Source organism: Poromitra crassiceps (genome assembly GCF_964638095.1).
Source record: "Poromitra crassiceps genome assembly, chromosome: 17".
Classification (NCBI taxonomy): Eukaryota; Metazoa; Chordata; class Actinopteri; order Beryciformes; family Melamphaidae; genus Poromitra; species Poromitra crassiceps.
The window spans coordinates 11,206,486-11,228,519 of record NC_139635.1 but is presented as its reverse complement, the minus strand read 5'-3'; the positions used below and the strand labels follow the sequence as shown (position 1 = coordinate 11,228,519).

Sequence of the window (22,034 nt, the reverse complement as noted above, 5' to 3'; positions counted from 1 at the left end):
GCTCCGCTGCTGCGTGGCCTCGCCTGCTGTTTTGGCATGTGCAGCGCACAGTTGCCCAACTTCACATTACTGGTGACATCACTGTCACTGATGATGTCACAATGCCTATGACATCAGTGCCTATGACAACATCAGTGATGTCATAATGATGATTTGTCAATAATGATGACATCATCTGATTACATCACTGATGTCATAGACATTGTGACATCATCAGTGGGGCAAAAATAGAAACAAACATTGCCCACTTGCTCCCTTTTATATAAAGGAGAATGTTCATTAATGTGCATTGTCCCGCAAATAAATAAATAAAACATTTTTAAAGTAACACAAATTTACTTTTACTCAAGTACTTTTAAAGAGGCAACTTTTTTTTACTCTTGAGTAATTTCCTGGACTCGTAATTTCACTTGTACTTGAGTTAATCTTCACTAAAGTAACCCTATTTATTTGTACTTGAGTAGGATTTATCAGTACTCTTTCCACTTTCCACCTCTGGTGAAAACAACATGAGCAACATCTGAGATCTAAGCCTCTAAAACCACATCCTACCTGAGAGTCTCCAGTCTGCAGTGTGGACTCTCCAGTCCAGCAGAGAAAAGCTTCACTCCTGAATGCAGCTTCCATTCTGAATCCTCAGTCTCCTCCAGAATCAGGTTGCTGTGACTCAGGTCCAGCTCTGTCAGATGGGAGGGGTTGGACTTCAGAGCTGAGGCCAGGATTTCACAGTCAGTCTCTGACAAGTTGTAGCCCCTCAATCTGAATAAAGGATAAAGGGGAGATGGAATTCAGAGCTGAGACCAGGACTTGAGAGCTGAGGTCTCTGAGCATTCAAAGTTGGAAACTCTGTTTACAGATTTAGCCTAATGTAAAATATCAAAACAGAGCTGAGACTATGCAAGTAAAATGTATAAAGCATTTACAACAACTACTACTACTACTACTACTACTACTACTATTACTACTACTACTAATGATAACTACAATAATTGAGGCAGTTCGATTAAAATTCTGGTAACACAGTTCCGCCTGACACCATTAGACACCTTAGACAAATTACAACTTTCCGAGTCATATTTTCCTGTTTGTCGGCTCGTTCATGTCACTCTCTGTAATTCTGATATTTCTCACATGAGCTGAAGGCAGGACAAGACGAGAGGGATCTTTCATAGATATTAGACCAATAAAGAGTTGAACTCGACTAAAGAATGAAACTCAAGAAACAACCGATCTGCTCAGTAACAGAATATAAAACTGAACCTGGAACAGTAATGTCTTTACTCTGTTACAGGAAAAAGTAATGTGATTACAGTAATGTAATGTAATTATTAGTCATGTGTGACACATTACTTTGTAACATGTTAAGCCACTGCTGTTTAGAACAACAGTTACTATTCTGTATGTTTGAAGAACTATAGATATTTACTTAAATTCTGATGTGTCAGGTATAAAGGTTGTCAATATCTATAAGTATCAATCCTAAACATTTGAAACAATACTCACTTGCAACAGTATCGATATCAGCAGTGCTTTCTCTTAATGTATAATCAAACATACTACAGACTTTTCTCTCCCTATATTGGTGGGTGTGTTATTTCAACAAGCTAAAAGTGTTGTGATAGGCTGATGACTAGAGCAGAGGTAATTTGCTGTCTTGTGATAGGCTAATCTCTCGAGACAGACTTTCGACTTGCATCGAAAATCTGCTGCGCTTTACCCGATCAAAATGAAGTGCACGTGACCGGTGTGTAGTCAAATCTAGGGATGGGAATTTCATGCATTTTCCTTAACGACCTTAACGATCAATTAACCGAATAATCATTAAGGTTGTAAGAAAAACAAAACATGAATGTCGTTTGTTTGATGTGTGTGTGTGTGTGTGTGTGTGTGTGTGTGTGTGTGTTGCCCGAAAAAAGCATGTCTCGTCTTTTTCACCTACTTCAACTCCCACTTTTCGTTGATGTGGTGGCATGTTACAGTTACAGACATGACAACTCTCGGTGGTTAAAGCCGTCCAACAATCAGTTGTTATAGCCACCTTGGGGGCTATAAAAAGTCGGGTTTTTCCTCAATTCAACTTTTATTTTAACATCACAGCAGCAGCAGGTAACAGGTAAACATGTCAAATTGTGCACTTATTGACATTTGGAGGTAGCAGGCAAACCCTTCTTTTTAAACAAAGTGCAAGTATGAGCCTCCCTGCATTCCACAAACTAACGTTGCATGTCCGCATTTGTAATAAGATCGATGTGCGAGGATAGCCGTGGCAAGTACTTTTAATTGGTGGGTGCTGTGGAAATGGCGTGCTAAACGCCATCTCGGGGGGGGGGGGGGGGGGGGGGGGGTTGGTACTACAGGGGGACATGGGGACATTTTGTCCCCCTTAAAATTTGGTCCCCCTAAATTTTCTTTATTTATTTTTAATCTGAGGGGGCAACTGCCCCAGACGCTTAGAGCCCACTTTACACTGTTTACACAGCCCTTGATGCTTGTTAAAGCCGTGATTGTTGTGGGATTATTACACCTGAGACAGACAGACCCGGGGATCAAGTTACAGAGAGCCCACTTTACACTGTTTACACAGCCTGTGACACTTGTTAAAGCCGTGATCGTTGTGGGATTATTACACCTGAGAGACAGACAGACCCGGACTCTGTACTACACTCACTAACGCACTTTAGGATGGCTTGAATGTGTTGTCATTGGCTGCTGCTATAATCGTATACGGTTATTGTTATTTTATTTTTGTGTTGAGATGACAAGTTTTGCACTGTGTTTCGAAGTGATAATAATAATAATAAATATAGCCGCAAGCGGCGATGCGGGGTCCAAGCTTCCGGTGACTTGGGGGGTATATGTCAGATAATATAGACACTGAATAGTGCACATTTATTCAGAGTTGGTATGTGCAAGTAAACAAAGTTTGGTTGAGATCCGGTGACCTGATGGTTTCCAAGCAGTAGTAGTAGTAGCAGTAGTAGTAGTAGTAGTGTTGGTAGTAGTGAGAGTGGTAGCAGTAGTAGCAGCACTAGTTGTAATTGACTGGTTAATGAGTTGTGGGCAATTTAGTGTCGGGGTGTGTTTCATTAAAAGTTTAGAGATTTATCATTTCAAAACGGATTCAAGTATCCAAAATCCTTTAATAACTTTAGGTCGGGTTAGTCCATAGATGACCCCGAAAAGTTTTCGTGTGATTTGGCCAAACGGTCTAGGAGGAGTTCGCAAAAGTAGGTTTTTGATAAAATTCAAAATGGCGGAAAATCTAGGCACACGCAAATGGGCGTGGCCTATCTGGATAGATGCGTCTTTATCCAAGGAATCCCTGAGAAGTGAAATTTTGAGTATAGGACAAACGGTTCAGAAGATATGGACCATAAGGCGAAATGGTCTGTTATAGCGACACCATCTGGTGGATTGGTGTATTCTTTTTTCTCTGAGTAGGGGGTGAGGTCTTGAACCTATGTGGAAAGTTTAGGTGATGTGGAGGGTATGGTTTCTGAGATCCACACACTTTGGGGGCAGAAAAAGAAGAAAAACAAATAGACAATATAGCCGCAAGCGGCGATGCGGGGTCCAAGCTTCCGGTGACTTGGGGGGTATATGTCAGATAGTGCACATTTATTCAGACTTGGTATATGCACAAGTAAACAAAGTTTGGTTGAGATCCGGTGACCTGACGGTTTCCAAGCAGTACTAGTAGTAGTAGTAGTAGCAGTAGTAGTAATAGTGTTGGTAGTAGAGGGAGTGGTAGCAGTAGTAGCAGCAGAAGTACTAAGAATAGTAAATGGTAAATGGACTGCATTTATATAGCGCTTTTATCCAAAGCGCTTTACAATGTGCCTACATTCACCCATTCACACACCGAAGGCGGCCAGCTGCCACGCAGGGTGCTGGCACAGCCATCGGGAGCAATTTGGGGTTCAGTGTCTTGCCCAAGGACACTTCGACGTGCGGACTGGAGGAGCCGGGGACCGAACCACCAACCTTCTAATTAGTGGACAACCCACTCTACCTCCTGAGCCACAGCTGCCACTAGTAGCCAATAGTAGTAGTAGTAGTAGCAGCAGCAGCAGTAGTAGTGGTGGTTGGCTGTTATAGCGCCACCATCTGGTAGATTGGTGTAATTTTTTCCTCTGAGTAGTGGGTGATGTCTTGAAACTTGAAGTAGTACTTGGATAGAAAGCAGTTTTTGTGTACAATATCCCTTTAAGTATCTGGACAGAAAGTGGTATGTGGGTAGAACATACTGTCAATACGACAAGTACTTCTCTGGCTCTGCAGATACATATAATATGGTCTACAAAGTTAAATACAACAGTCTGGATAGCTCACTTGGTAAAGCACATGACTTATGCTAACTAAAGACCATTGCCGCTCAAAGTTCAAACCCCACGTGGGATGAAAAACTTTCAACTTCAGACAGGTAAGTCAGTAACAGTAATTAAAACCCCACATGCTGCCTCCTTATTTTGCGGTGTTTCATGAACTTTTTCAATATCTTGGAAATGTTAGCTGGAGATTGCGTGGCTGTGTTCAAGAACGTGTTTTGCAACAGGAGAGGTTAGTTCTTGTCTCATGATGGAGCTTTTGTGTTCTGAAATCAGAATTTTCAGTTGTCATTGTGTCTTTCCCACACACACATCAAACCATAGGGCGTAGTGGCGTCCACTACAGAAGGTTGATGGGGTTTATCCCTGAAATTGCTTTTGGTGACTATAGCCAGCACCCTGCATGGCAGCTTGTCATGCAGTCCATTTACCATTAAGGACATTTTTGTATTACACACATAATGCACCACTTTACATTAAAAGTATGCCCTGAATAGAGGTGTTTGAACTAATTGGTGTGGGTTGTGCTGTTACAATGAGCACATGAGTGACAAGGATAATTCAGATTGAATTCTCTTTTTGGACCTTTCACATGTGAAGACACAATAATGTATTGGAATGTTTTTCCTCTCTCATCTGAAAGAAGGCTCCCAGCAAACACAATTACATCATGATGATGTTCTGATATCATCTTCCAGTGACGTCCAGGACTAGGCCAAATCACAGCCGATTTGAGGATCATTTAGACATCTACACAGGAATGTCAAGATGACGTCAAAATATGACATTACCATGAATAGGCATATTCAGTTATTCTGCTATGTACACAGTGTGTATTCAGCAGCGTTATACATAATTATATCCAGATTGACCTTTATTCTACATTTTCAAAAAATAAAACAATTACCTGGCCGTGGTTTGAACCCAGGACCTCCAGCTTTGGGGTCTGCTACTTTACCCCTACACCATCGTTCCACAGCAATGACGAGGCACGGATGTAACCTTATTATGGCATAAACTTGTTTTTATTCAAACGTGGGTGTCAAGTCTTTGTGGATCGGGCATTACTGTGTGACATCTAAACCAACTGTGTATTATGTTACAGCAGATGCAGAACCCCAAAACACATTAACCCCACCCAAAATGCTACATTCCAACTTCCAGTAGTAGTAGTAGTAGTAGTAGTAGTAGTAATAGTAGCAGAAGTAGTAATAGTAGTAGTAGTAGTGTTGGTAGTAGTGGGAGTGGTAGCAGTAGTAGCAGCAGTAGTTGTAATTGACCGGTTAATGAGTTGTGGGCAATTTAGTGTTGGCGTGTGTTTCATTAAAAGTTTCGAGATTTATCATTTCAAAACGGTTTCACGTATCCAAAACCCTTTAATAACCTTAGGTCGGGGTAGTCCATAGATGACCCAGAAAAAGTTTTGTGTGATTTGGCCAAACGGTCTAGGAGGAACTCGCAAAAGTAGGTTTTTGATCAAATTCAAAATGGCGGAAAATCTACCACACAGAAATGGGCGTGGCCTAGTGGGTTAGATACATGATGCTCCAGGGAAACCAGTAGATGTGGAATTTTGATTCTACAGCTCGCAGTTCAGAAGTTATGGACCGACAAACGTGAAATTGGCTGTTATAGCGCCACCGTCTGGTGGATTGGTGTAATTTTTTTACTCTGAGTAGTGGGTGATGTCGTGAACCTGTGTGGAAAGTTTGGGTGATGGGGGGTGTATGGTTTCTGAGATCCACACACTTTTAGGGTAGGAAAAGAACAAAAGCAAATACACAAAAGTTTAGACATTTATCATTTCAAAACGGTTTCACGTATCCAAAATCCTTTAATAACTTCAGGTCGGGGTAGTCCATAGATGTCCCAGAAAAATTCCCGTGTGATTTGGCCAAACGGTCTAGGAGGAGTTCGCAAAAGTAGGTTTTTGATAAAATTCAAAATGGCGGAAAATCTAGGCACACGCAAATGGGCGTGGCCTATATGGATAGATGCGTATTGATCCAGGGAATACAGCCGAAGTGGAATTTTGATTCTACGCCTCACGGTTCAGAAGATATGGACCATAACGCGAAATGGTCTGTTATAGCGCCACCATCTGGCCGATATGGGTAATTTTTTGTTTCTGAGTAGTGAGGCACATTTACAATCTATGTGCCCAGTCTGGCTATGCTGAGCCTTACAGTTTCTGCTGTACATACAGTTTTACCGGAGAAGAATAAAAAATATAAATATAGCCGCAAGCGGCGATGCGGGGTCCAAGCTTCCGGTGACTTGGGGGGTATATGTCAGATAGTGCACATTTATTCAGACTTGGTATATGCACAAGTAAACAAAGTTTGGTTGAGATCCGGTGACCTGACGGTTTCCAAGCAGTACTAGTAGTAGTAGTAGTAGCAGTAGTAGTAATAGTGTTGGTAGTAGTGGGAGTGGTAGCAGTAGTAGCAGCAGAAGTACTAAGAATAGTAAATGGTAAATGGTAAATGGACTGCATTTATATAGCGCTTTTATCCAAAGCGCTTTACAATGTGCCTACATTCACCCATTCACACACCGAAGGCGGCCAGCTGCCACGCAGGGTGCTGGCACAGCCATCGGGAGCAATTTGGGGTTCAGTGTCTTGCCCAAGGACACTTCGACGTGCGGACTGGAAGAGCCGGGGAACGAACCACCAACCTTCTAATTAGTGGACAACCCACTCTACCTCCTGAGCCACAGCCGCCACTAGTAGCCAATAGTAGTAGTAGTAGCAGCAGCAGCAGTAGTAGTGGTGGTTGGCTGTTATAGCGCCACCATCTGGTAGATTGGTGTAATTTTTTCCTCTGAGTAGTGGGTGATGTCTTGAAACTTGAAGTAGTACTTGGATAGAAAGCAGTTTTTGTGTACAATATCCCTTTAAGTATCTGGACAGAAAGTGGTATTTGGGTAGAACATACTGTCAATACGACAAGTACTTCTCTGGCTCTGCAGATACATATAATATGGTCTACAAAGTTAAATACAACAGTCTGGATAGCTCACTTGGTAAAGCACATGACTTATGCTAACTAAAGACCATTGCCGCTCAAATTTCAAACCCCACGTGGGATGAAAAACTTTCAACTTCAGACAGGTAAGTCAGTAACAGTAATTAAAACCCCACATGCTGCCTCCTTATTTTGCGGTGTTTTATGAACTTTTTCAATATCTTGGAAATGTTAGCTGGAGATTGCGTGGCTGTGTTCAAGAACGTGTTTTGCAACAGGAGAGGTTAGTTCTTGTCTCATGATGGAGCTTTTGTGTTCTGAAATCAGAATTTTCAGTTGTCATTGTGTCTTTCCCACACACACATCAAACCATAGGGCGTAGTGGCGTCCACTACAGAAGGTTGATGGGGTTTATCCCTGAAATTGCTTTTGGTGACTATAGCCAGCACCCTGCATGGCAGCTTGTCATGCAGTCCATTTACCATTAAGGACATTTTTGTATTACACACATAATGCACCACTTTACATTAAAAGTATGCCCTGAATGGAGGTGTTTGAACTAATTGGTGTGGGTTGTGCTGTTACAATGAGCACATGAGTGACAAGGATAATTCAGATTGAATTCTCTTTTTGGACCTTTCACATGTGAAGACACAATAATGTATTGGAATGTTTTTCCTCTCTCATCTGAAAGAAGTCTCCCAGCAAACACAATTACATCATGATGATGTTCTGATATGATCTTTCAGTGACGTCCAGGACTAGGCCAAATCACAGCCGATTTGAGGATCATTTAGACATCTACACAGGAATGTCAAGATGACGTCGAAATATGACATTACCATGAATAGGCATATTCAGTTATTCTGCTATGTACACAGTGTGTATTCAGCAGCGTTATACATAATTATATCCAGATTAACCTTTATTCTACATTTTCAAAAAATAAAACAGTTACCTGGTCGTGGTTTGAACCCAGGACCTCCAGCTTTGGGGTCTGCTACTTTACCCCTACACCATCCTTCCACAGCAATGACGAGGCACGGATGTAACCTTATTATGGCATAAACTTGTTTTTATTCAAACGTGGGTGTCAAGTCTTTGTGGATCGGGCATTACTGTGTGACATCTAAACCAACTGTGTATTATGTTACAGCAGATGCAGAACCCCAAAACACATTAACCCCACCCAAAATGCTACATTCCAACTTCCAGTAGTAGTAGTAGTAGTAGTAGTAGTAGTAGTAGTAATAGTAGCAGAAGTAGTAATAGTAGTAGTAGTAGTGTTGGTAGTAGTGGGAGTGGTAGCAGTAGTAGCAGCAGTAGTTGTAATTGACCGGTTAATGAGTTGTGGGCAATTTAGTGTTGGCGTGTGTTTCATTAAAAGTTTCGAGATTTATCATTTCAAAACGGTTTCACATATCCAAAACCCTTTAATAACCTTCGGTCGGGGTAGTCCATAGATGACCCAGAAAAAGTTTTGTGTGATTTGGCCAAACGGTCTAGGAGGAGCTCGCAAAAGTAGGTTTTTGATCAAATTCAAAATGGCGGAAAATCTACCACACAGAAATGGGCGTGGCCTAGTGGGTTAGATACATGATGCTCCAGGGAAACCAGTAGATGTGGAATTTTGATTCTACAGCTCGCAGTTCAGAAGTTATGGACCGACAAACGTGAAATTGGCTGTTATAGCGCCACCGTCTGGTGGATTGGTGTAATTTTTTTACTCTGAGTAGTGGGTGATGTCGTGAACCTGTGTGGAAAGTTTGGGTGATGGGGGGTGTATGGTTTCTGAGATCCACACACTTTTAGGGTAGGAAAAGAACAAAAGCAAATACACAAAAGTTTAGACATTTATCATTTCAAAACGGTTTCACGTATCCAAAATCCTTTAATAACTTTAGGTCGGGGTAGTCCATAGATGTCCCAGAAAAATTCCCGTGTGATTTGGCCAAACGGTCTAGGAGGAGTTCGCAAAAGTAGGTTTTTGATAAAATTCAAAATGGCGGAAAATCTAGGCACACGCAAATGGGCGGGGCCTATATGGATAGATGCGTATTGATCCAGGGAATCCAGCAGATGTGGAATTTTGATTCTACGCCTCACGGTTCAGCAGTTATCGGCCAATACGTGCACTCGGCTGTTATAGCGCCACCATCTGGCCAATATGGCAAATTTTTTGTCTCTGAGTAGTGGGGCACATTTCCAACCTATGTGCAAAGTCTGGCTACTGTACCCCTTACGGTTTTTGCCGTGCATACTGTTTTAGCGGAGAATAAAAAAAACAATAATAAATATAGCCGCAAGCGGCGATGCGGGGTCCAAGCTTCCGGTGACTTGGGGGGTATATGTCAGATAGTGCACATTTATTCAGACTTGGTATATGCACAAGTAAACAAAGTTTGGTTGAGATCCGGTGACCTGACGGTTTCCAAGCAGTACTAGTAGTAGTAGTAGTAGCAGTAGTAGTAATAGTGTTGGTAGTAGTGGGAGTGGTAGCAGTAGTAGCAGCAGAAGTACTAAGAATAGTAAATGGTAAATGGTAAATGGACTGCATTTATATAGCGCTTTTATCCAAAGCGCTTTACAATGTGCCTACATTCACCCATTCACACACCGAAGGCGGCCAGCTGCCACGCAGGGTGCTGGCACAGCCATCGGGCGCAATTTGGGATTCAGTGTCTTGCCCAAGGACACTTCGACGTGCGGACTGGAGGAGCCGGGGAACGAACCACCAACCTTCTAATTAGTGGACAACCCACTCTACCTCCTGAGCCACAGCCGCCACTAGTAGCCAATAGTAGTAGTAGTAGTAGCAGCAGCAGCAGTAGTAGTGGTGGTTGGCTGTTATAGCGCCACCATCTGGTAGATTGGTGTAATTTTTTCCTCTGAGTAGTGGGTGATGTCTTGAAACTTGAAGTAGTACTTGGATAGAAAGCAGTTTTTGTGTACAATATCCCTTTAAGTATCTGGACAGAAAGTGGTATTTGGGTAGAACATACTGTCAATACGACAAGTACTTCTCTGGCTCTGCAGATACATATAATATGGTCTACAAAGTTAAATACAACAGTCTGGATAGTTCACTTGGTAAAGCACATGACTTATGCTAACTAAAGACCATTGCTGCTCAAAGTTCAAACCCCACGTGGGATGAAAAACTTTCAACTTCAGACAGGTAAGTCAGTAACAGTAATTAAAACCCCACATGCTGCCTCCTTATTTTGCGGTGTTTCATGAACTTTTTCAATATCTTGGAAATGTTAGCTGGAGATTGCGTGGCTGTGTTCAAGAACGTGTTTTGCAACAGGAGAGGTTAGTTCTTGTCTCATGATGGAGCTTTTGTGTTCTGAAATCAGAATTTTCAGTTGTCATTGTGTCTTTCCCACACACACATCAAACCATAGGGCGTAGTGGCGTCCACTACAGAAGGTTGATGGGGTTTATCCCTGAAATTGCTTTTGGTGACTATAGCCAGCACCCTGCATGGCAGCTTGTCATGCAGTCCATTTACCATTAAGGACATTTTTGTATTACACACATAATGCACCACTTTACATTAAAAGTATGCCCTGAATGGAGGTGTTTGAACTAATTGGTGTGGGTTGTGCTGTTACAATGAGCACATGAGTGACAAGGATAATTCAGATTGAATTCTCTTTTTGGACCTTTCACATGTGAAGACACAATAATGTATTGGAATGTTTTTCCTCTCTCATCTGAAAGAAGGCTCCCAGCAAACACAATTACATCATGATGATGTTCTGATATCATCTTTCAGTGACGTCCAGGACTAGGCCAAATCACAGCCGATTTGAGGATCATTTAGACATCTACACAGGAATGTCAAGATGACGTCGAAATATGACATTACCATGAATAGGCATATTCAGTTATTCTGCTATGTACACAGTGTGTATTCAGCAGCGTTATACATAATTATATCCAGATTAACCTTTATTCTACATTTTCAAAAAATAAAACAGTTACCTGGCCGTGGTTTGAACCCAGGACCTCCAGCTTTGGGGTCTGCTACTTTACCCCTACACCATCCTTCCACAGCAATGACGAGGCACGGATGTAACCTTATTATGGCATAAACTTGTTTTTATTCAAACGTGGGTGTCAAGTCTTTGTGGATCGGGCATTACTGTGTGACATCTAAACCAACTGTGTATTATGTTACAGCAGATGCAGAACCCCAAAACACATTAACCCCACCCAAAATGCTACATTCCAACTTCCAGTAGTAGTAGTAGTAGTAGTAGTAGTAGTAGTAGTAATAGTAGCAGAAGTAGTAATAGTAGTAGTAGTAGTGTTGGTAGTAGTGGGAGTGGTAGCAGTAGTAGCAGCAGTAGTTGTAATTGACCGGTTAATGAGTTGTGGGCAATTTAGTGTTGGCGTGTGTTTCATTAAAAGTTTCGAGATTTATCATTTCAAAACGGTTTCACGTATCCAAAACCCTTTAATAACCTTCGGTCGGGGTAGTCCATAGATGACCCAGAAAAAGTTTTGTGTGATTTGGCCAAACGGTCTAGGAGGAGCTCGCAAAAGTAGGTTTTTGATCAAATTCAAAATGGCGGAAAATCTACCACACAGAAATGGGCGTGGCCTAGTGGGTTAGATACATGATGCTCCAGGGAAACCAGTAGATGTGGAATTTTGATTCTACAGCTCGCAGTTCAGAAGTTATGGACCGACAAACGTGAAATTGGCTGTTATAGCGCCACCGTCTGGTGGATTGGTGTAATTTTTTTACTCTGAGTAGTGGGTGATGTCGTGAACCTGTGTGGAAAGTTTGGGTGATGGGGGGTGTATGGTTTCTGAGATCCACACACTTTTAGGGTAGGAAAAGAACAAAAGCAAATACACAAAAGTTTAGACATTTATCATTTCAAAACGGTTTCACGTATCCAAAATCCTTTAATAACTTTAGGTCGGGGTAGTCCATAGATGTCCCAGAAAAATTCCCGTGTGATTTGGCCAAACGGTCTAGGAGGAGTTCGCAAAAGTAGGTTTTTGATAAAATTCAAAATGGCGGAAAATCTAGGCACACGCAAATGGGCGGGGCCTATATGGATAGATGCGTATTGATCCAGGGAATCCAGCAGATGTGGAATTTTGATTCTACGCCTCACGGTTCAGCAGTTATCGGCCAATACGTGCACTCGGCTGTTATAGCGCCACCATCTGGCCAATATGGCAAATTTTTTGTCTCTGAGTAGTGGGGCACATTTCCAACCTATGTGCAAAGTCTGGCTACTGTACCCCTTACGGTTTTTGCCGTGCATACTGTTTTAGCGGAGAATAAAAAAAACAATAATAAATATAGCCGCAAGCGGCGATGCGGGGTCCAAGCTTCCGGTGACTTGGGGGGTATATGTCAGATAGTGCACATTTATTCAGACTTGGTATATGCACAAGTAAACAAAGTTTGGTTGAGATCCGGTGACCTGACGGTTTCCAAGCAGTACTAGTAGTAGTAGTAGTAGCAGTAGTAGTAATAGTGTTGGTAGTAGTGGGAGTGGTAGCAGTAGTAGCAGCAGAAGTACTAAGAATAGTAAATGGTAAATGGTAAATGGACTGCATTTATATAGCGCTTTTATCCAAAGCGCTTTACAATGTGCCTACATTCACCCATTCACACACCGAAGGCGGCCAGCTGCCACGCAGGGTGCTGGCACAGCCATCGGGCGCAATTTGGGATTCAGTGTCTTGCCCAAGGACACTTCGACGTGCGGACTGGAGGAGCCGGGGAACGAACCACCAACCTTCTAATTAGTGGACAACCCACTCTACCTCCTGAGCCACAGCCGCCACTAGTAGCCAATAGTAGTAGTAGTAGTAGCAGCAGCAGCAGTAGTAGTGGTGGTTGGCTGTTATAGCGCCACCATCTGGTAGATTGGTGTAATTTTTTCCTCTGAGTAGTGGGTGATGTCTTGAAACTTGAAGTAGTACTTGGATAGAAAGCAGTTTTTGTGTACAATATCCCTTTAAGTATCTGGACAGAAAGTGGTATTTGGGTAGAACATACTGTCAATACGACAAGTACTTCTCTGGCTCTGCAGATACATATAATATGGTCTACAAAGTTAAATACAACAGTCTGGATAGTTCACTTGGTAAAGCACATGACTTATGCTAACTAAAGACCATTGCTGCTCAAAGTTCAAACCCCACGTGGGATGAAAAACTTTCAACTTCAGACAGGTAAGTCAGTAACAGTAATTAAAACCCCACATGCTGCCTCCTTATTTTGCGGTGTTTCATGAACTTTTTCAATATCTTGGAAATGTTAGCTGGAGATTGCGTGGCTGTGTTCAAGAACGTGTTTTGCAACAGGAGAGGTTAGTTCTTGTCTCATGATGGAGCTTTTGTGTTCTGAAATCAGAATTTTCAGTTGTCATTGTGTCTTTCCCACACACACATCAAACCATAGGGCGTAGTGGCGTCCACTACAGAAGGTTGATGGGGTTTATCCCTGAAATTGCTTTTGGTGACTATAGCCAGCACCCTGCATGGCAGCTTGTCATGCAGTCCATTTACCATTAAGGACATTTTTGTATTACACACATAATGCACCACTTTACATTAAAAGTATGCCCTGAATGGAGGTGTTTGAACTAATTGGTGTGGGTTGTGCTGTTACAATGAGCACATGAGTGACAAGGATAATTCAGATTGAATTCTCTTTTTGGACCTTTCACATGTGAAGACACAATAATGTATTGGAATGTTTTTCCTCTCTCATCTGAAAGAAGGCTCCCAGCAAACACAATTACATCATGATGATGTTCTGATATCATCTTTCAGTGACGTCCAGGACTAGGCCAAATCACAGCCGATTTGAGGATCATTTAGACATCTACACAGGAATGTCAAGATGACGTCGAAATATGACATTACCATGAATAGGCATATTCAGTTATTCTGCTATGTACACAGTGTGTATTCAGCAGCGTTATACATAATTATATCCAGATTAACCTTTATTCTACATTTTCAAAAAATAAAACAGTTACCTGGCCGTGGTTTGAACCCAGGACCTCCAGCTTTGGGGTCTGCTACTTTACCCCTACACCATCCTTCCACAGCAATGACGAGGCACGGATGTAACCTTATTATGGCATAAACTTGTTTTTATTCAAACGTGGGTGTCAAGTCTTTGTGGATCGGGCATTACTGTGTGACATCTAAACCAACTGTGTATTATGTTACAGCAGATGCAGAACCCCAAAACACATTAACCCCACCCAAAATGCTACATTCCAACTTCCAGTAGTAGTAGTAGTAGTAGTAGTAGTAGTAGTAGTAATAGTAGCAGAAGTAGTAATAGTAGTAGTAGTAGTGTTGGTAGTAGTGGGAGTGGTAGCAGTAGTAGCAGCAGTAGTTGTAATTGACCGGTTAATGAGTTGTGGGCAATTTAGTGTTGGCGTGTGTTTCATTAAAAGTTTCGAGATTTATCATTTCAAAACGGTTTCACGTATCCAAAACCCTTTAATAACCTTAGGTCGGGGTAGTCCATAGATGACCCAGAAAAAGTTTTGTGTGATTTGGCCAAACGGTCTAGGAGGAGCTCGCAAAAGTAGGTTTTTGATCAAATTCAAAATGGCGGAAAATCAACCACACAGAAATGGGCGTGGCCTAGTGGGTTAGATACATGATGCTCCAGGGAAACCAGTAGATGTGGAATTTTGATTCTACAGCTCGCAGTTCAGAAGTTATGGACCGACAAACGTGAAATTGGCTGTTATAGCGCCACCGTCTGGTGGATTGGTGTAATTTTTTTACTCTGAGTAGTGGGTGATGTCGTGAACCTGTGTGGAAAGTTTGGGTGATGGGGGGTGTATGGTTTCTGAGATCCACACACTTTTAGGGTAGGAAAAGAACAAAAGCAAATATACAAAAGTTTAGACATTTATCATTTCAAAACGGTTTCACGTATCCAAAATCCTTTAATAACTTTAGGTCGGGGTAGTCCATAGAAGTCCCAGAAAAATCCCCTTGTGATTTGGCCAAACGGTCTAGGAGGAGTTCGCAAAAGTAGGTTTTTGATAAAATTCAAAATGGCGGAAAATCTAGGCACACGCAAATGGGCGGGGCCTATATGGATAGATGCGTATTGATCCAAGGAATCCCTGAGAAGTGAAATTTTGAGTATAGGACACACGGTTCAGAAGATATGGACCATAACGCGAAATGGTCTGTTATAGCGCCACCATCTGGCCGATATGGGTAATTTTTTGTTTCTGAGTAGTGAGGCACATTTACAATCTATGTGCCCAGTCTGGCTACGCTGAGCATTACAGTTTCTGCTGTACATACAGTTTTACCGGAGAAGAAGAAAAAAAATAATAATCGGAACAGATACAATAGGGATCCACGCACTTCGTGCTTGGACCCCTAAATATAGCCGCAAGCGGCGATGCGGGGTCCAAGCTTCCGGTGACTTGGGGGGTATATGTCAGATAGTGCACATTTATTCAGACTTGGTATATGCACAAGTAAACAAAGTTTGGTTGAGATCCGGTGACCTGACGGTTTCCAAGCAGTACTAGTAGTAGTAGTAGTAGCAGTAGTAGTAATAGTGTTGGTAGTAGTGGGAGTGGTAGCAGTAGTAGCAGCAGAAGTACTAAGAATAGTAAATGGTAAATGGTAAATGGACTGCATTTATATAGCGCTTTTATCCAAAGCGCTTTACAATGTGCCTACATTCACCCATTCACACACCGAAGGCGGCCAGCTGCCACGCAGGGTGCTGGCACAGCCATCGGGAGCAATTTGGGGTTCAGTGTCTTGCCCAAGGACACTTCGACGTGCGGACTGGAGGAGCCGGGGAACGAACCACCAACCTTCTAATTAGTGGACAACCCACTCTACCTCCTGAGCCACAGCCGCCACTAGTAGCCAATAGTAGTAGTAGTAGTAGCAGCAGCAGCAGTAGTAGTGGTGGTTAGCTGTTATAGCGCCACCATCTGGTAGATTGGTGTAATTTTTTCCTCTGAGTAGTGGGTGATGTCTTGAAACTTGAAGTAATACTTGGATAGAAAGCAGTTTTTGTGTACAATATCCCTTTAAGTATCTGGACAGAAAGTGGTATTTGGGTAGAACATACTGTCAATACGACAAGTACTTCTCTGGCTCTGCAGATACATATAATATGGTCTACAAAGTTAAATACAACAGTCTGGATAGCTCACTTGGTAAAGCACGTGACTTATGCTAACTAAAGACCATTGCCGCTCAAAGTTCAAACCCCACGTGGGATGAAAAACTTTCAACTTCAGACAGGTAAGTCAGTAACAGTAATTAAAACCCCACATGCTGCCTCCTTATTTTGCGGTGTTTCATGAACTTTTTCAATATCTTGGAAATGTTAGCTGGAGATTGCGTGGCTGTGTTCAAGAACGTGTTTTGCAACAGGAGAGGTTAGTTCTTGTCTCATGATGGAGCTTTTGTGTTCTAAAATCAGAATTTTCAGTTGTCATTGTGTCTTTCCCACACACACATCAAACCATAGGGCGTAGTGGCGTCCACTACAGAAGGTTGATGGGGTTTATCCCTGAAATTGCTTTTGATGACTATAGCCAGCACCCTGCATTGCAGCTTGTCATGCAGTCCATTTACCATTAAGGACATGTCTGTATTACACACATAATCCACCACTTTACATTAAAAGTCTGCCCTGAATGGAGGTGTTTGAACTAATTGGTGTGGGTTGTGCTGTTACAATGGAAGTAAAGTAAAGGTAAAGTCCCACAATGTGTGAAATTTGTTCTCCGCATTTGACCCATCCCCTGGGGGAGCGGTGAGCGGCAGCGTGCGCCACGCTCGGGAATCATATGATGATCTAACCCCCCAATTCCAACCCTTTGATGCTGAGTGCTAAGCAGGGAGGCAAATGGGTCTCATTTTTATAGTCTTTGCTATGACTCGGCCGGGGATCGAACTCACAACCTCCCAGTCTCAGGGCGGACATTCAGACCACAAGGCCACTGAGCTGGACACATGAGTGACAAGGATAATTCAGATTTAATTCTCTTTTTGGACCTTTCACATGTGAAGACACAATAATGTATTGGAATGTTTTTCCTTTCATATATCTGAAAGAAGGCTCCCAGCAAACACAATTACATCATGATGATGTTCTGATATCATCTTTCAGTGACGTCCAGGACTAGGCCAAATCACAGCCGATTTGGGGATCATTTAGACATCTACACAGGAATGTCAAGAGGACGTCGAAATATGACGTTACCATAAATAGGCATATTCAGTTATTCTGCTATGTACACAGTGTGTATTCAGCAGCGTTATACATAATTATATCCAGATTAACCTTTATTCTACATTTTCAAAAAATAAAACAGTTACCTGGCCGTGGTTTGAACCCAGGACCTCCAGCTTTGGTGTCTGCTACTTTACCCCTACACCATCCTTCCACAGCAATGACAAGGCACGGATATAACCTTATTATGGCATAAACTTGTTTTTATTCAAACGTGGGTGTCAAGTCTTTGTGGATCGGGCATTACTGTGTGACATCTAAACCAACTATGTATTATGCTACAGCAGATGCAGAACCCCAAAACACATTAACCCCACCCAAAATGCTACATTCCAACTTCCAGTAGTAGTAGTAGTAGTAGTAGTAGTAATAGTAGCAGAAGTAGTAATAGTAGTAGTAGTTGTGTTGGTAGTAGTGGGAGTGGTAGCAGTAGTAGCAGCAGTAGTTGTAATTGACCGGTTAATGAGTTGTGGGCAATTTAGTGTTGGCGTGTGTTTCATTAAAAGTTTCGAGATTTATCATTTCAAAACGGTTTCACGTATCCAAAATCCTTTACTAACCTTAGGTCGGGGTAGTCCATAGATGACCCAGAAAAAGTTTTGTGTGATTTGGCCAAACAGTCTAGGAGGAGCTCGCAAAAGTAGGTTTTTGATCAAATTCAAAATGGCGGAAAATCTACCACACAGAAATGGGCGTGGCCTAGTGGGTTAGATACATGATGCTCCAGGGAAACCAGTAGATGTGGAATTTTGATTCTACAGCTCGCAGTTCAGAAGTTATGGACCGACAAACGTGAAATTGGCTGTTATAGCGCCACCATCTGGTGGATTGGTGTAATTTTTTTACTCTGAGTAGTGGGTGATGTCGTGAACCTGTGTGGAAAGTTTGGGTGATGGGGGGTGTATGGTTTCTGAGATCCACACACTTTTAGGGCAGGAAAAGAACAAAAGTAAATACACAAAAGTTTAAACATTTATAATTTCAAAACGGTTTCACGTATCCAAAATCCTTTAATAACTTTGGGTCGGGGTAGTCCATAGATGACCCAGAATAATTCCTATGTGATTTGGCCAAACGGTCTAGGAGGAGTTCGCAAAAGTAGGTTTTTGATCAAATTCAAAATGGCGGAAAATCTAGGCACACGCAAATGGGCGTGGCCTATATGGATAGATGCGTATTGATCCAGGGAATACAGCCGAAGTGGAATTTTGATTCTACGCCTCACGGTTCAGAAGATATGGACCATAACGCGAAATGGTCTGTTATAGCGCCACCATCTGGCCGATATGGGTAATTTTTTGTTTCTGAGTAGTGAGGCACATTTACAATCTATGTGCCCAGTCTGGCTATGCTGAGCCTTACAGTTTCTGCTGTACATACAGTTTTACCGGAGAAGAATACAAAAAAAAAAAAATCGGAACAGATACAATAGGGATCCACGCACTTCGTGCTTGGACCCCTAAATATAGCCGCAAGCGGCGATGCGGGGTCCAAGCTTCCGGTGACTTGGGGGGTATATGTCAGATAGTGCACATTTATTCAGACTTGGTATATGCACAAGTAAACAAAGTTTGGTTGAGATCCGGTGACCTGACGGTTTCCAAGCAGTACTAGTAGTAGTAGTAGTAGCAGTAGTAGTAATAGTGTTGGTAGTAGTGGGAGTGGTAGCAGTAGTAGCAGCAGAAGTACTAAGAATAGTAAATGGACTGCATTTATATAGCGCTTTTATCCAAAGCGCTTTACAATGTGCCTACATTCACCCATTCACACACCGAAGGCGGCCAGCTGCCACGCAGGGTGCTGGCACAGCCATCGGGAGCAATTTGGGATTCAGTGTCTTGCCCAAGGACACTTCGACGTGCGGACTGGAGGAGCCGGGGAACGAACCACCAACCTTCTAATTAGTGGACAACCCACTCTACCTCCTGAGCCACAGCCGCCACTAGTAGCCAATAGTAGTAGTAGTAGTAGCAGCAGCAGCAGTAGTAGTGGTGGTTGGCTGTTATAGCGCCACCATCTGGTAGATTGGTGTAATTTTTTCCTCTGAGTAGTGGGTGATGTCTTGAAACTTGAAGTAGTACTTGGATAGAAAGCAGTTTTTGTGTACAATATCCCTTTAAGTATCTGGACAGAAAGTGGTATTTGGGTAGAACATACTGTCAATACGACAAGTACTTCTCTGGCTCTGCAGATACATATAATATGGTCTACAAAGTTAAATACAACAGTCTGGATAGCTCACTTGGTAAAGCACATGACTTATGCTAACTAAAGACCATTGCCGCTCAAAGTTCAAACCCCACGTGGGATGAAAAACTTTCAACTTCAGACAGGTAAGTCAGTAACAGTAATTAAAACCCCACATGCTGCCTCCTTATTTTGCGGTGTTTCATGAACTTTTTCAATATCTTGGAAATGTTAGCTGGAGATTGCGTGGCTGTGTTCAAGAACGTGTTTTGCAACAGGAGAGGTTAGTTCTTGTCTCATGATGGAGCTTTTGTGTTCTGAAATCAGAATTTTCAGTTGTCATTGTGTCTTTCCCACACACACATCAAACCATAGGGCGTAGTGGCGTCCACTACAGAAGGTTGATGGGGTTTATCCCTGAAATTGCTTTTGGTGACTATAGCCAGCACCCTGCATGGCAGCTTGTCATGCAGTCCATTTACCATTAAGGACATTTTTGTATTACACACATAATGCACCACTTTACATTAAAAGTATGCCCTGAATGGAGGTGTTTGAACTAATTGGTGTGGGTTGTGCTGTTACAATGAGCACATGAGTGACAAGGATAATTCAGATTGAATTCTCTTTTTGGACCTTTCACATGTGAAGACACAATAATGTATTGGAATGTTTTTCCTCTCTCATCTGAAAGAAGGCTCCCAGCAAACACAATTACATCATGATGATGTTCTGATATCATCTTTCAGTGACGTCCAGGACTAGGCCAAATCACAGCCGATTTGAGGATCATTTAGACATCTACACAGGAATGTCAAGATGACGTCGAAATGACATTACCATGAATAGGCATATTCAGTTATTCTGCTATGTACACAGTGTGTATTCAGCAGCGTTATACATAATTATATCCAGATTAACCTTTATTCTACATTTTCAAAAAATAAAACAGTTACCTGGCCGTGGTTTGAACCCAGGACCTCCAGCTTTGGGGTCTGCTACTTTACCCCTACACCATCCTTCCACAGCAATGACGAGGCACGGATGTAACCTTATTATGGCATAAACTTGTTTTTATTCAAACGTGGGTGTCAAGTCTTTGTGGATCGGGCATTACTGTGTGACATCTAAACCAACTGTGTATTATGTTACAGCAGATGCAGAACCCCAAAACACATTAACCCCACCCAAAATGCTACATTCCAACTTCCAGTAGTAGTAGTAGTAGTAGTAGTAGTAGTAATAGTAGCAGAAGTAGTAATAGTAGTAGTAGTAGTGTTGGTAGTAGTGGGAGTGGTAGCAGTAGTAGCAGCAGTAGTTGTAATTGACCGGTTAATGAGTTGTGGGCAATTTAGTGTTGGCGTGTGTTTCATTAAAAGTTTCGAGATTTATCATTTCAAAACGGTTTCACGTATCCAAAACCCTTTAATAACCTTAGGTCGGGGTAGTCCATAGATGACCCAGAAAAAGTTTTGTGTGATTTGGCCAAACGGTCTAGGAGGAGCTCGCAAAAGTAGGTTTTTGATCAAATTCAAAATGGCGGAAAATCTACCACACAGAAATGGGCGTGGCCTAGTGGGTTAGATACATGATGCTCCAGGGAAACCAGTAGATGTGGAATTTTGATTCTACAGCTCGCAGTTCAGAAGTTATGGACCGACAAACGTGAAATTGGCTGTTATAGCACCACCGTCTGGTGGATTGGTGTAATTTTTTTACTCTGAGTAGTGGGTGATGTCGTGAACCTGTGTGGAAAGTTTGGGTGATGGGGGGTGTATGGTTTCTGAGATCCACACACTTTTAGGGTAGGAAAAGAACAAAAGCAAATACACAAAAGTTTAGACATTTATCATTTCAAAACGGTTTCACGTATCCAAAATCCTTTAATAACTTTAGGTCGGGGTAGTCCATAGATGTCCCAGAAAAATGCCCGTGTGATTTGGCCAAACGGTCTAGGAGGAGTTCGCAAAAGTAGGTTTTTGATAAAATTCAAAATGGCGGGAAATCTAGGCACACGCAAATGGGCGGGGCCTATATGGATAGATGCGTATTGATCCAGGGAATCCAGCAGATGTGGAATTTTGATTCTACGCCTCACGGTTCAGCAGTTATGGGCCAATACGTGCACTCGGCTGTTATAGCGCCACCATCTGGCCAATATGGCAAATTTTTTGTCTCTGAGTAGTGGGGCACATTTCCAACCTATGTGCAAAGTCTGGCTACTGTACCCCTTACGGTTTTTGCCGTGCATACTGTTTTAGC

The 22,034-nt window shown here is 42.3% G+C and overlaps 1 protein-coding gene across 1 annotated transcript in view; it reads right to left on the bottom strand.

Moving 5' to 3' along the window:
- The window catches only part of LOC310792200 (NACHT, LRR and PYD domains-containing protein 4A-like), a gene marked incomplete at both ends in the record, with an annotated part of 73,182 nt that overhangs the window by 15,059 nt on the left and 36,089 nt on the right, over positions 1 to 22,034 (bottom strand). Inside the window, one exon of the mRNA XM_083653929.1 lies at positions 553 to 759. Within this exon, the coding sequence (XP_083510055.1) occupies positions 553 to 759 (207 nt within the window). The remainder of the gene's footprint in view (positions 1 to 552; positions 760 to 22,034) is intronic.